Source organism: Solea senegalensis, linkage group LG6, assembly GCF_019176455.1.
Source record: "Solea senegalensis isolate Sse05_10M linkage group LG6, IFAPA_SoseM_1, whole genome shotgun sequence".
NCBI classification, from domain to species: domain Eukaryota; kingdom Metazoa; phylum Chordata; class Actinopteri; order Pleuronectiformes; family Soleidae; genus Solea; species Solea senegalensis.
The window spans coordinates 10,398,549-10,412,526 of NC_058026.1; the positions used below are offsets into that span (position 1 = coordinate 10,398,549).

Here is a 13,978-nt window from a genome sequence, read left to right on the forward strand (position 1 = left end):
GTATATTTTAAGACGTCCCAAGAAACAGCACATGTCTCAATCCCTACAGTATATTATCCATGCTCTTTCTGCCCTTCCCTCCATTGTTTTCCAGCAACTTTCTCATGACTCGCATTTCCCTTGCAAGTATTTTTGGTATATTTACAGCTCTCGCTCTCTCTCTCTCTCTCTCTCTCTCTCTCTCTCTCCCTCTCTCGTTCCCTCTGTGTCTGTGTGTGTAGTGTGTGAGTAAGGCAGCACATCATTACTGCCAGCATGATTGGCAGTCGGGACTGACAGCTCTCCCTTTGTGGCTGAATGGACACGAGCAAAAAGCCAGTAGATAAATTAAAGATAGAAAGCAAAGGTGCACAGTGTACCTCTTTTGGACTTGCACTCCCAATTGTGTGTGATTGTTCTGATGTGTTGTACTTTTTGAGCAGAGCTTCCTGCTGAACCGGTCTTTCTCAAACTTTGCGTTTGGCCCATTCATGTGGAAGTGTTTTTTTTGTTCAGGAGTGAACAATCAACAGAGGATTACCACGTGCCGTCTTTTCCCCTTTGTCACTTTTTTCAGGATTCATTCTTCAGCTCTACTGCATGTCTGCAGGCAAGGCAATCCTTGTTAGGTTGTAAGGACACATTTAGGACATTTTGATGTTGTGAGATCATTTTAGTGGGTACTTGAAGTGCCTTTTTGAGGGTCAAAAGTTGATATTTAAGGGTACATAAAGCTAGGGCTTGCTTTATGTCCAAGAGTGTCCTCACAACTTTGGAGAGTTGTGTGCAGAGAAATACATTCTATGCTCGATTGAGGTGCAGTGCTAAATTATTTAACTAATGTCTACTTGAACCTACACTAGAGAGAAAGAAAAAGAGGGATGGGGGAGAGGTGGATATCAAAATGCTCACACCATCATATATTACTCCTTATAATGGGTGTAAATTGAATTGAATTCATTTTCAGCATGTGACAAGAATACAAACGTTAGCAGCACATACGTTATGTAAGCCTACCAAAACAACATCATCATGGCTGTATAGCTGCACTCTCCTCTGCCTGAGCCGCAGTGCTCAGTGAAGGTGCAGCTCAGAGGCTGCTTCAACAAGCTTGACTTCCTGGCACTGTGACTTCTTCTTCTTCTTCTTTTTCTTCTGCTAATTAGTTAATGCTTCTGTCTTTAGGCTGACATACGTTGTAACTACACTGTATGTGAGTTCCAGAGAAATAACACAATACAAAAACAAACAAATTATGTTGGTGCGGTGCATTCTTAGTCGGTTAAATTCTTGATGTTTATTGTACATTAATGTCCCGAGAATGTATTAAGGATGCAGGGATAGCAAACAAAAATCGCTGCTTCTCGCACATGCACTGTACATTTTGATCAGAAGAGGTCGGAAATAAGCGGCGTCCTGCTGAGAACTTCACAGTCACACACATGCAACGGACACTTATGCACACGCATACGCAGTCAGCCACACTCAATCATTACTCTACCTCTCTGCATGACTTTGCCATAATTAGCATTTCAGCTTTAAAAACCTAGCTGAGCCACTAGCCATCTTATTTGTGTACACATATCGGCTCCGTGTTGTTTACCTCTTGCATTGTGCTCTGGCACTGACTCTGGTGTGACCTTTTAGCTAAACTGGACAGGATTTAATCAACAGCAGACTATAATCCACACAACCTTAATCAATTGTGCCTTTTTTCGCACATACACACACACACCTAGACTGCCAAGTCGGGGCTCTTGTTCTGTAAGTAATGGTTATGTGTGTTGTAGTTTGGATTCTTTGTATCCAATTAGTAAATACAGGTCAGGAGTCAAAGCTATTAAAATTTAGAGTAACTTGTATTCAGCAACACCTTCCTTCTGTATCAACATTGGACTTAAAAAACAGTTGGTATACAGTGTGTTCAACAACAAGGCTCTTGCTGGTGATGGAATAGAGTTAGCCTTTTTTCAGGCAAGCAAATTCAAAGATTCTCTTTGGGGAGTCGAGATGATATCTGGGGACTGTACAAATTGTTAGTTTTACCAGTGTCTCTGTAATTTCTCTAAACTGTCCCCTGACAGTACACACTTTTCAGAATTCATTTTAAAGAAGTGAAGTGGTTCTACTTTTAATCTGCTGTTCCGTCGCATTATCAGACTCACTCTTATGTTTGATTCTAGAAAAACCTAACCGAAGAACCTTTTCCTTTTCTGCATGTTCAGAACCTGCTGTCAGAGAAGGTTGACCAGATGATGGAGTGGTCCTCTCGGCGTTCGGTCGTCAGGATGAACGGTGACAAGTTCCGTCGCTTTGTCAAGGCTCCACCCAGGAACTACTCTGTCATCGTCATGTTCACTGCCCTGCAACCTCAAAGACAGTGCTCTGTCTGCAGGTACACAAACAGACACACAAAGTTAAAGTACCTTCTGTTAGGCCACAACAGACATAGTGTCTACCATATTAGTCCTTCTACCAACCCTTTCACCATAGCCTCTCTATTGACACTATTGTTTTCCAGTGCACGGAAATTCCCTTATATTGATATATATTCCCTTATATACATGACACATACACTCATGCATTCCCTAGCCCCTTAACCTAACCGTAACCATCACAACTAAATGCCTAACCCTCATCCTTACCCTAAAACCAGGTCTTAATCCTCAAAATGGCCTGTGAAGGTGGTGTGGACCAGCCAAAATGTCCTAACAAGGTCACAAAGATAGGTTTGCTTGACAATTGGTCCACACAGCCTATTTAAGACATGTATACACACACACACACACATATTCTTGTATTGCCATGGGTTAGGGTTAACTTTAAGACTTGCATTGTCTTTCATTCATTTGGAAATCCTACCCAAGGCCTTGTCCCTAACCTCAATAACAACCGGTTAATGACTAAATGCCTTAAACCAACCACAATTAAGATGTTAACCATTCAACCTGTTCCACAAAAATGACGTTCGACTATATTAGGACCAGGTTTTGGTCTCCGTTAGGACTACCGGTCCTGACAAGGTCGGACTTTATGCCAGAAAAAAGGTCCTAAAAAATAGGTAACAAATACAAGTCCACACACATACTCTCATGCACACACAAATATTTAACTAGATCTTTTTTTTATGAGGGGAAAAAAAGGAAACAAAAAGTCTTACATCATGTTTGCAGCAGCAGCATCAAATGCAAGCTGGCAAGGTGAAGCACCACCTTGTCAGCACTGTCTTTACTTCAGAATCCGAATGAATTCCCATTTGAATCAGACTGATTTAGGTCACTGTCGATCCCAGTGTTTTCAGCACCATGAACAGAGGCGCCTATAAAACAACCGGTCCCTGGAAATTACTCTGGAGCTGTCCGTGGTGCTGAAAGCAAATTTGGATTAGTCTTTAAAGCAGAATTACCTTGTGATACGTTAAATACAACGTTATTCAGCTGCATCCAATTTATATTATAGACATGTTTGTTTAACATGTTAAGGACAATATGCACATTATTTGATGCGGGAATCAAGTGTTAAAAAAGGGCACAACCTACTACTTGGATTAGATACAGCATGTACATTACTCAGAGGGTCCCTTATTATTTTTCTCATGCTTTCGTCAGGGTCATGTGAATTGCAGTAAGTGCCCATGTTTTATCTGATTGAAGCAGATTGGATTTCTATTTCTTATGCTTGTGTTGATTGTTTTGCTGCCATCTCTTTTGCATACATATGCAGCTTTGTTAGAATGTGGCTCACGTGGCATTTTTCTGCCCAAACCCAACCAACTGTATTGTATTGGTGTATGTGTATGTGTGTGTGTCCAGGAAGATTTCAGATTTCAGACATAATTAACTTTTGTTAAACTGTTGTAATCACTGATAATTATTGACCTATTCCACTATGGTGGTTGCATTTGAGTTGTTTTGGAGGTAAATGATAACATATACCATTGATGGCTTCAATACTCAATAGTTGTGTTCACTGACCTGTCATAAATGGTAAAATCCAGTGTTAAACAGGAAGTTTAGTAAGTAAGTAGTAAGTTTCTACTTATTATTATCACTAATTTTTCCTCCTTTTACATTTATTTATTCAATGGTTACACTGTAATTTTCAATGAAGTGATTAAAAGAAAAAAAAAACACCTTTTGAATTTACCATATTTATTTATCATATTTATTCTGTGTTTAACTAAAAGAAGTTGAAATTACCATGTCAATCAACGTCGCCGAACCTGTCAGGTATCCATGCTCTATGGGTCACATGTTCCAATCGATTGATCATGTTATAATGAAAACAGGGCACGCTACCTCCTTGTCCTTTAAACACAGCGTGTGTCGCCAAAGCACAGCTACCAGTGAGTTGATGAAATAAAAACAATAATAATGCTAAATATATTTGCTAGCAATACTTTTATAATAACAATAATAAAACATTAGATTATAATTATCTCATCATTAAATTTATTCAACATCAAGTGATATATGTGCTTGTTTGGAGTTTTAATTACAGTTGCCCACGTTATTATTTACTTAATTTTAGATTTAGTTATTAATGTATTTCTCTGTTTTTGAAACATCGTTACACATTAGAACATGCACGCTTGCTTTGAAAATCTGTGAGATATCATCTTAAAGACCTTAACTGTGATATCACGATGGAATATTGTGTTATTATTTTAAGCTCATGTTGCCCGGCCCGTTACTGAACAGTTGTTTTTTTAACCATTTTTCTTCTCTAGACATTTGAGTTTGACAAATTGCAGTTGAATTACAATATTTGACATGTGTTTGGTACAGGCACTCAGCACCGGTTTCCAGGCTTTTGAATCACCTTTCAATCATTGGATTTTTTTTCATGTAACTTTCACCACCAGGAATACATATTTAGGTTTTGCCAACATTTAGGTCTCAGAATAAGGGACACTATTGAAACAAAACTATGTATTCCCATGTAATTCATATCATAAATCAATTGTCTCTCTCACACATGCACATGTTACCAGGCAAAATAATCTACTATGAAAATGTTCACTTTGCTCTGTTCAAAACGTCATTCAAAAAGAAGTAGCGCCAGATTCCCATTGTTAAGTGTTTGAACTGCCACTAAACATCCTATAAATGACAACATCACTCTTAGGCCCAACTCTTTTAAGGATAGTCAGCTTCCAGAATATTAGACTTACAGCACCACGTGCTTGCTCTCTCTATGAGGCTGTTCCAGCCTAGTATTAACAACCATTCTGAGAAATCCTAATACAAGTGGACAGCTGTCAGTCCTTCCTTCCACATTTTATAGCCAACCTGCACTGCACTACCAAAGACACACACGTATATGCAGAATAGCTACAGTAAATGGAAATATGCACATCACTTCTTGAATTAGTTGTCTGCTAATATTAGACAGGCCCCTTCACTTCCTGTTTTTAGCTCGGCTTAAGACGCACTTCTTCTCCTTGGCCTTTGACACAGTGTGAGCTGTTGTTGTGCAGAACTGTTGTTTTCGCCGTTTTCGCCGTTTTTTTTTTGTTGTTTTTTTTAAGCCTTTTGAATGTGAGATGTTATGTTTTTCACTCATCTTTTTTTATATATTTTTTTTCAAAAAAGTTTCATCAAACATTTTTTCCTCTCACTCTTTAATGTAGGAATACAGTCTTTTCTTTTTTGGAGCCGGGCCAGCAGCCAACATCCCAGGCTCCTCATCGCTCTCGCTCATGTTTTCCACCGCACTAATCTGTTCGCTAAACTCCGGCCACCTTCGCTGTGCAGTGTGCACCTGCTTGCACCAAAGCCGGACAAATCTACAAGTAGATCCTTGACCTCTTCTGCAACAACACCCTCACCTGACCCAGTAACTGCCCCATGTGTACAGCACACAGTCACACACACAGTCACATGGCCAATACGGGGTGTCCCTTGTAATACTGGACAGTTGGCAACGCTGTACATAGTGCACAAAAAAGTGTACTTAAGCATAAACCAGGTGTTCCCGTTGTTTCAGGCGAAATTCAGCTTGTTAATGAGCTCAGTACCGAGCTTCTCCATCCTGACATGACCTGCTACTCTAATCAGCCACTCTTCTACTTCACTTGATTACACAACTTATGCATTACTCATGTCAGCGTCTGTCAGCTACCTGTGCGTTTTGTCGCTTTCCATTTTCCTTCTTTTTTTATGTTATTGAATGAAGACGGACATAATCAACATTTACAGTATTTGTCTGTCAGACACAATCTGTTTTTGTGTGTTTTATTGGCATAGTCCTAATGAAGTACACAGTTGTCAATTCTGCTCACATACACAATCATGTCTCTATTTACTGTGGGCTGACCCCTGACACATAGACACCCCCTCTAACACACACACACACACACACACACGCACACACAATCAAAGATTTATCTGTTTATCTCAAAAGCTATTTCTATCCGTCTTATATCAGGGAACCTACTTATTTCCATTTAATCATGATATCCATTCATTACCGTGGACCAGGTCGCAATCACCCTTATGTCTGTCTTTTTATTCCTTTCATTCTTTTATTTCTTTTCCTCCTTCATTCTCACCAGCCACTTTATCTTCTTAACACTAGCAACAGTGTCGCATCATTAGTGTGTGAGAGTGAGTGAGTAAGTGTGAGAGTGAGAGAGAGAGAGAGAGAGAGAGAGAAAGGGAGAGAGGGGAGAGTATTGTAAGATGGCGACGAGAGAGTCTGCCTTAAGAGGACCAGTCAGTAAAAAGAATGTCTAATCACTAAGGTCCTAACTCACATCACTTTTTTTTGTCCAATGTCCACTCAATGTGCTGAGTCATGGTTTCACACTAGAAATGGTATTAATCATAGTAGACGACATTCTTTACAGTATATTAAATTTCAAGCTTAGGATTCATTGCGTTTGGAAGGTATTTTGACACAATGTCTCAAGTATCCAGTAAAAAAAAAAAGTGGCACAGAGCGATGCCGCAGTTCAGCTCCAGCTCCAGCTCCAGCTGCAGCTGCAGCTGAGCCCCTAAAACATTAACGGAAATATAGTTTTTAGCTGAGTGAAGCTCAGGAAACTGTCTTTTCCTTTTCCTCGGCTGGAATAATTACTACGGCCTACATTTCCTCACCCATTTTACATTTCACACATTTATGTGTGGTTTTTCATCCATGTGTGTGTTATAGTCCCTTTATAACGCTTTATAACGCTTTATAACAAGAAGAGTAGAGTTTGACTGGCTGGATGTAATAAAAAATGAATGGATACTAACATATGGATGGATTTGCAATGCAAAATAAAGATCAGAGCACAGTGCATTTATATTAATGACATTAAAAGTACTGTGCACACACACTGGTTTTCCTCAGGGTAAAACACAGCCTTCCTATTGCCGCTATACTAGATGTTGAAGAATGTGTCTGTACAAAACCCTTTGTAATTTCTAAATAATTTGTATGCCCAGCTTTTGTGTCTCCTTGCTGAGGCAGGTATAGAGACTTAACTAAATGATTCATTAGTCCTCAGGAATTGGTTGGTTGGGCTTAAGAAAGTGGTTGCCATTGAACTTAAATAATTGGTTGCTTAGGCCTAAATAATTGTCTTCCATGCTCACAAAGATAAGATTTGCTTGTGAATAAAGTAAAACCTTTGGACACAAGCATTTGTTTCTAGACTGCACAAACCTAGGTCCATGTAATTTAGTTGAGACCAGTTGGATTTAGGAATCATCCATTCAAAAATGAGTATAAATGTATTGAATGTGTTTCAACAGATAAAGCATTCCACAAAATTAGAATTTAAATGACACTAGTACTGTTTCCTTACAGCAAGGTCACCGGTTCTGTGTGGAGTTTGCATGTTGTCCTCGTGTGCATGTGGGTCCTTTCAGACTTCTCCGGCTTCCTCCTAACAAACATGCCATGGTTATAATTGGATAATAAATTTGACCGTAGGTCTGAGTGTGAGAGTGAATGGTTGTTTTGTATGATGGCCTTGCACTGGACTGGCCAGGGTGTATCCCATCTTTAAAGGGTCATTTACTCATGTTGTGAATTTCCTTATTAAATAAAAATCCCATTGAACCACATTAGTACAATATTCTAGTTCTCGACAATCTTCTGGGATTCATCATCGTCATTTTTTTTATTTTTTATTTTGTATTTCTTTACTTAAGACATTTAAGAGGGACACATCGTAACATAAACTTTCAAGATCACAATGTAGCATCAGAACAAAACAGATCCTGACGCATGATTTCGCACTAATTAAAGCCAACACAAGAAGCAGTTGACACCAAACACAATATGAAGCTAAAATAGAGTCAGAAACAAAAGAAGAGGGAGCACAAGAGAGTGACACCGCTTCCTGACATTTACTGTTTATTTTGCCATGCAAGATGATTAAGTAATATTCTTACCATGGCCAGTTAAAATAACAGCCTCATTAGATCTGGTTTGAAGATGACAAATTAGGCTTTGAAAGAGAGGAGAGGAAGAGAGGGATGAAAATGTTATTAGTTCTCATTTCATAAAGACCACAAGGGGTGAAGAGAGAGAATTCACCAAGAATAATCTTTTATTCTTATTTCATCTGATTTCATTTTAGATTGTCGCCATGCTCACTGTATGTCCTTTCTTTTTACCCCATCCCCGTAATATCACTGTGTGTTTTTGCGTCTTCAATAACGTGCATCTTTTAATGATACTGCTGCTTTTTTTTTTCAAACTCATATTTGCCTCTTCATGAATAAATGCATCCTTTCATCCTTCTTGCACGACCTGCTTGTCAGATTTAAAATAACGTGTTGTGTAGCGCAAAAAAAGCAAAAAGCAGCCGAGTTAATGAAAAACATACATAATGCAAATACAAACTACAGCTAAATGCTTGTAAAAACACACCTGGCATTAGCGTAAACAAGACATCTTATTTACACATTCTTCCATTTTGGCGTCTGTTGTGTGTGTGTTGCTTCCATTCTTTAATTTATTTTTATGTATTTACTCCAAATTCAAATTTGTTGACGGGGCATATTCACTGTTTTCGTAGCCAATGCTACAATTATTTTCAATCTGTTTTCAAATAGAGTACTTCAAAAGCCTGAGAAAGTGTTACTTCTGTCCTGATTTCAACATCTCAAATGTGTTCATGTGGAGGAATGAGCGTCATAGAATTTTAATTATTGAAAGTTTGTGCGATAAAGAGATAAAGGCAGTGTATTTTCCAGTGTGTGATATTTGTGAAATATTTAGTTCTGACAATATTTACTTGTGACAATTATTCTTGATATTTTTTTCTCATTTTTCCCCTATTTCTGTGTCGCTGTCGTCTTACAGGCAGGCAAACGAGGAGTACCAAGTCCTGGCAAACTCGTGGCGTTACTCGTCCGCATTTTCCAACAAGCTCTTCTTCACCGTGGTGGACTACGACGAGGGCGCTGATGTTTTCCAACAGGTATCTACTATGACATTTTATTGACGATAGGATACGTATAATTTGTTCCGTTTTATTAAATTGTTTTCTTCGTCACGATTAATCACAGGAGGTCGTCAGTTAATTGTGCTAAATTACATTTTTGTCGTGTGGGTAAAATTGTATTAATCGCAATTCACCAGTTTTAATGTCCACATTAACGATGTAAATGAACTTTTACCAATCGTGACTGGGAATCAAACGGATAATAAGGAAAGTTACCTTATGGACTTAATATTTTTAATATGTCTGAGGTAACACAATGTCTACTTCAAAAATGTGAGTTCCATTTTGTTGCCTTCTCTGTTTTATATGGTCTGTGTATTTGGGTGTTACCTTGTGCAAAGCATCCAAATGGATACAGACTGAGTGATTCAGTGAGAAAAATTGCACTAAACTGAACATGTATGGAAATAGTGTGGATAAGGCACCCTTCAAACCTGAGATATCTAGAGCAGTTCGCTCAGGAAGAGGAGACCCATACAGAAGTCTCATTGGGAGTTACAGAGGTCACTTGTTGACAGCGATTGCTGCAGCAAATTGTTTGCTTTCCATTTACTTTCCTTCTTACCTTTTTTTGGTAATATGTAGATCAGGGTTCGGCAAAACTGGCCCACCAGTGTCAGTATCGAAAAAATATGAAGAGATTGTGTTGCTATGTAGATTTGTAGACGATTAACTGACAAATGTTTGGTTTGAAAAATCAAAGTCAAACACTGCTGTTGTAATGGATAGCCAAGTTAGGAGAGTAAATGTCGGTAAAAATAACTATTAGGCTCAAAGAAGGTGGTAATACAAGACAATGTCTGCATTATCACCCAGTGACTATTGTTAGCTTAATGCAGCTATGTCGTTGGCTAATTTTAGTTACTTTTTTTACACAATAAATGGACTAAATTAGTCTTTAGGATAACTGGATAGTTTGAAAGAAGGTTTTGCCTGATGAAGATACGATGTTGATGTTCAATGGCTTAGGAAAACAATTGACCTTCGGCCAAACTTACCTGCCGTCCCCTGATATAGATGATTTATAGATGAAAACTATTGGACACCAAATTCTAATTTCCGTTTGGTTCCTATGGGATGAACCTTATCATGGAACCCACCAAATTGCTGAAGGTAATTTGCTCTGCTAAATTAATAAACGCTGCAAGAAAGTAATTATTAAAACTCCCTGTTTTTTTTTCACTATGAATGGACAGCAGTTCTAAAACATACAATAATTACAGTATAGCAGTGTTAAATGCCATCAAACAATTCATTGAATTGTAGATCCATTGACAGGCCTCAGACATGGCGAGTACAAATTCCAGGTCAATGGATTTGCGCTCATACTGCTTATATGTTTTTAATGGGAGTTTGAAAAACTAAAAGTGCTAGTGTAAGTGTATTTGCATCAGATGAGTTTTTCCTCACTACAAAATCTTGTTCCTCTGTGTTTTTCTCTGGTGGGGCTGAAGAGTGCTGAGTAGATTAAAAAACGCTTCGGCACATCGGCAGAAACAGTTTACTCTCTGCACACACCTTTAAATGTAGAAAAATAAACAAAATACAGAGGTAAATCCCCTTTTGTTCTTTTTTTATTCTATAAACATAATATTTATAAAAATCCCCTTTTGTTCTTTTTTTAATTCTATAAACATAATACTTATACATGTTTAAAAAGCTGTGCTGACTCAACAGTTGTATGAAATTTAATGTTGTTGTTTTTTTCCATTTTCTGTTTAGTTTGGTTTATGTTTCTTCATTTAGTTTACAACTGTTGCTTCTTGACTGTTCAGTGACCTCTTTGTTACTTTTCCTCAAGGCTGTTCGATTTTGTTGACTCACATTTCACAATTGCTCTTGCTTATAAAAAAAAAGGGGGTCATTTTATACTCAAGTAAGTCTTTTCCTCTTTTTATGCATAATCACATTATACACTGGTATGACAAGCTCTTCTTTTGTGGTATGCTTATACACATGCCTCTAATCCATTATTCACATCTTCACTTAAAAATGGATGGCTGCAGAAATAAGCCACAAAGCAACTCTCCTGTCTATTTATTTTCCTCCTGTCATCCGTTTTCTTGCTACTTTCCTTCTTTATCCCCTTTTGTCAATTTTTTTTTATCCTGATTTCTTCGGGGGAAGAAATAGAGAGTAAACCAATTTAGTTTATTGTCTGTTGGGAGTTGTGGGATTTAGAGTTAAGTAGGTATAGAATATTGAGGGCGGGAGAAAGAAGGGAGAGATTAAAGTTAGGTGCAGAGTTATAGGTAATCAGCCTAATTTGAAAGTTTTATGTTTCATACAGTTGCAATTAAAGTTATTCAACCCCATTGCATTTTAGGTTTATTTTTAAATAAAAAAATTCCAGTGTTTGCAATAAAATAAATTACAAAACAACTGTTTAAATAGTTAAATCAGACAAATATTATAAGGATATCCAAATTCAACTCTAAATCCTTCTTTCAATGACTACGGTAGTCTCAAAATTATAAAAAAAATATATATAAAAAACCCTCGACCGACTGCAAAAGACATGCAGCAGGAACTTGGGTTTCAGTTTCCACAGTAAGGCGCATACTAAACACTGAACCACTACTGACCCAAAAGCACATGAACGGTTGGCTCCACTTTGCTTAAAACTAGATAAATAAGCCAAAGATGTTCTGAGATTCTATTCTGTGGAGCGATGAAACATAACTGTTTTCAGCGGGTCATAACCGCAGAAGGCTGCCCCACTAAAGTACTAAAGACGCTTGTCATGAAGGGGTTTGAATAATTTTGAGACTGCAGTAGTCATTAAAAGTGGCATTGTTGAGTTGTCGAGCTGCTTAAATTGTTCTTGTTTGAATTGTTTGTTGCAAACAGCTGCTAGTTTGAACAGTTTGCCAGTAAACAGTGGGGGGTTGGATACTTTTGATTGCAACTGTATATTATATTAATGCAAAGATTCCATTATTTGAGACATTTGATGTGTCTATTTATTAGCTGTGCTGGCCATGTGATTAGATCACATGTGCATGTACAAAAAGAGGTTATCTTGTCCTTGTTCTGTAGCTCGTCTGTGTTTGACAAATACAGAGTCCATGTCTGATTTTGTCCACAGAGGAATTCTTTATTGCTGTTTTTTAGTATTGCACAGGCAAGCCTGGCTGAGGAAGTGCAGTCGGTTGTCCACAAAACAGAAGGCTGTGGTTTAAGTGTCCCTAAAGGTTCCATCCACAATTCAGGAAAAGCTAGCAAGAGCAGGCTGTCAACTGTCGACTCCTGCCCCCTCCCTTCGGCCCCCACAAATGAATGAATGGCACCTGACTACAGCTCGGACACAGACTGGGGCGATACCTTCGCGCACACAGAACAAACACAACACCCGCACATATGGAAAGCTACTGTACATAAGTAAAACACTAAGTAATTGGTGTGGACGATAAATAAATCCGAGGCAGGTCATGCCTGCACCGTGCACTTGCGGGCAAGCAAGCCTGATGAAGACACAAGCCAGTCCATGCAGATTTGAGACGATCTAACCAACCAAAAGTGTGGGTGCGAAAAGAAGATTTGTTGTGCTTATTGCATCATTGCGAGGTCGAGACAACTTTATTTGTAGATTACCATTCGATTGTGAAAAAGTTTTTAAATGAACAAGGCAAAATGTGTTTTAGAAACCATTTAGAACGCACCTTTTTAAGTGATTCAGAGTGACAGGCAAAGTGCTGTAGAAGTGCTCTGTCATTGTGTGTGAATGGGTTAATGTCAACTATAAAATGAAGCAATTTCAATTCTGAATAAAAGCAGTGCATTTATTCACAGTCAAACTGCAGTCAAAGCAGAGCAAGTGTTTACCGTGCAGCTTTGCTCCCTGGTGCTCACTGTCAGTAAAAATCATTTTGATACTGCAGTTTGCCTAATTTAGTTGTTTTGGAGCTCACTCTATTACAGAGATATGTTTTTTGAAAATGGGTTCTTTGTGGCACACCATAGGAAGACATGTCATGTCCCAGAGCAGACACAAATCCTTATTTTGGAATGAAATTAAAGAAACTACTACAAATTGAATTCTTTCATAAACACACCTGTAGACATGGGGCACGATTTGATTATAAAAACAATTTTGATGCATCTGCATTTGTTACGAGAAACAAGAGTTGAAGTCATTTCCGTTATCATTTATGAAACTAAATGAAATGTGTAAACTTGTAAAGAAGTAACATCTTGAATCACAATTTACATATTTTTGACAAACTGAATCGTGCCTTTACGTGCTCCCCATAAAGTGTTCGGGTGATGGCGCGCTGCACTTCGGAATTCCGCCTATGTGTGCTCCGCCACTCCCTGGACAGCTGTTTGACTTTGTGCCTGCATGTTCAATCGAAAATAGCCGCTGTCTCCTGTACCTTGGAGCCACAATTAATTACAAGTAATGCTATGTTAAATAACTTACGGAAAATCCGGTGTAATACAGAGAAGAGAAGTTGTTGTGCTGTCTAAAGGCAGCTCTCCTCCATCTCTCACTCTGGATGTGTGTGTCTGTCTGTGTTTGTGAGTGTGAGAGAGAGTGGGGAGAGAAAACAA

The 13,978-nt window shown here is 38.4% G+C and overlaps 1 protein-coding gene across 1 annotated transcript in view; it reads left to right on the forward strand.

The window, feature by feature from the left end:
* tusc3 (tumor suppressor candidate 3) overlaps window positions 1-13,978 on the forward strand; it is a 65,737-nt gene that overhangs the window by 21,099 nt on the left and 30,660 nt on the right. Inside the window, exons 2-3 of the mRNA XM_044029292.1 lie at window positions 2,205-2,374; window positions 9,283-9,400. Of these exons, the coding sequence (XP_043885227.1) occupies window positions 2,205-2,374; window positions 9,283-9,400 (288 nt within the window). The remainder of the gene's footprint in view (window positions 1-2,204; window positions 2,375-9,282; window positions 9,401-13,978) is intronic.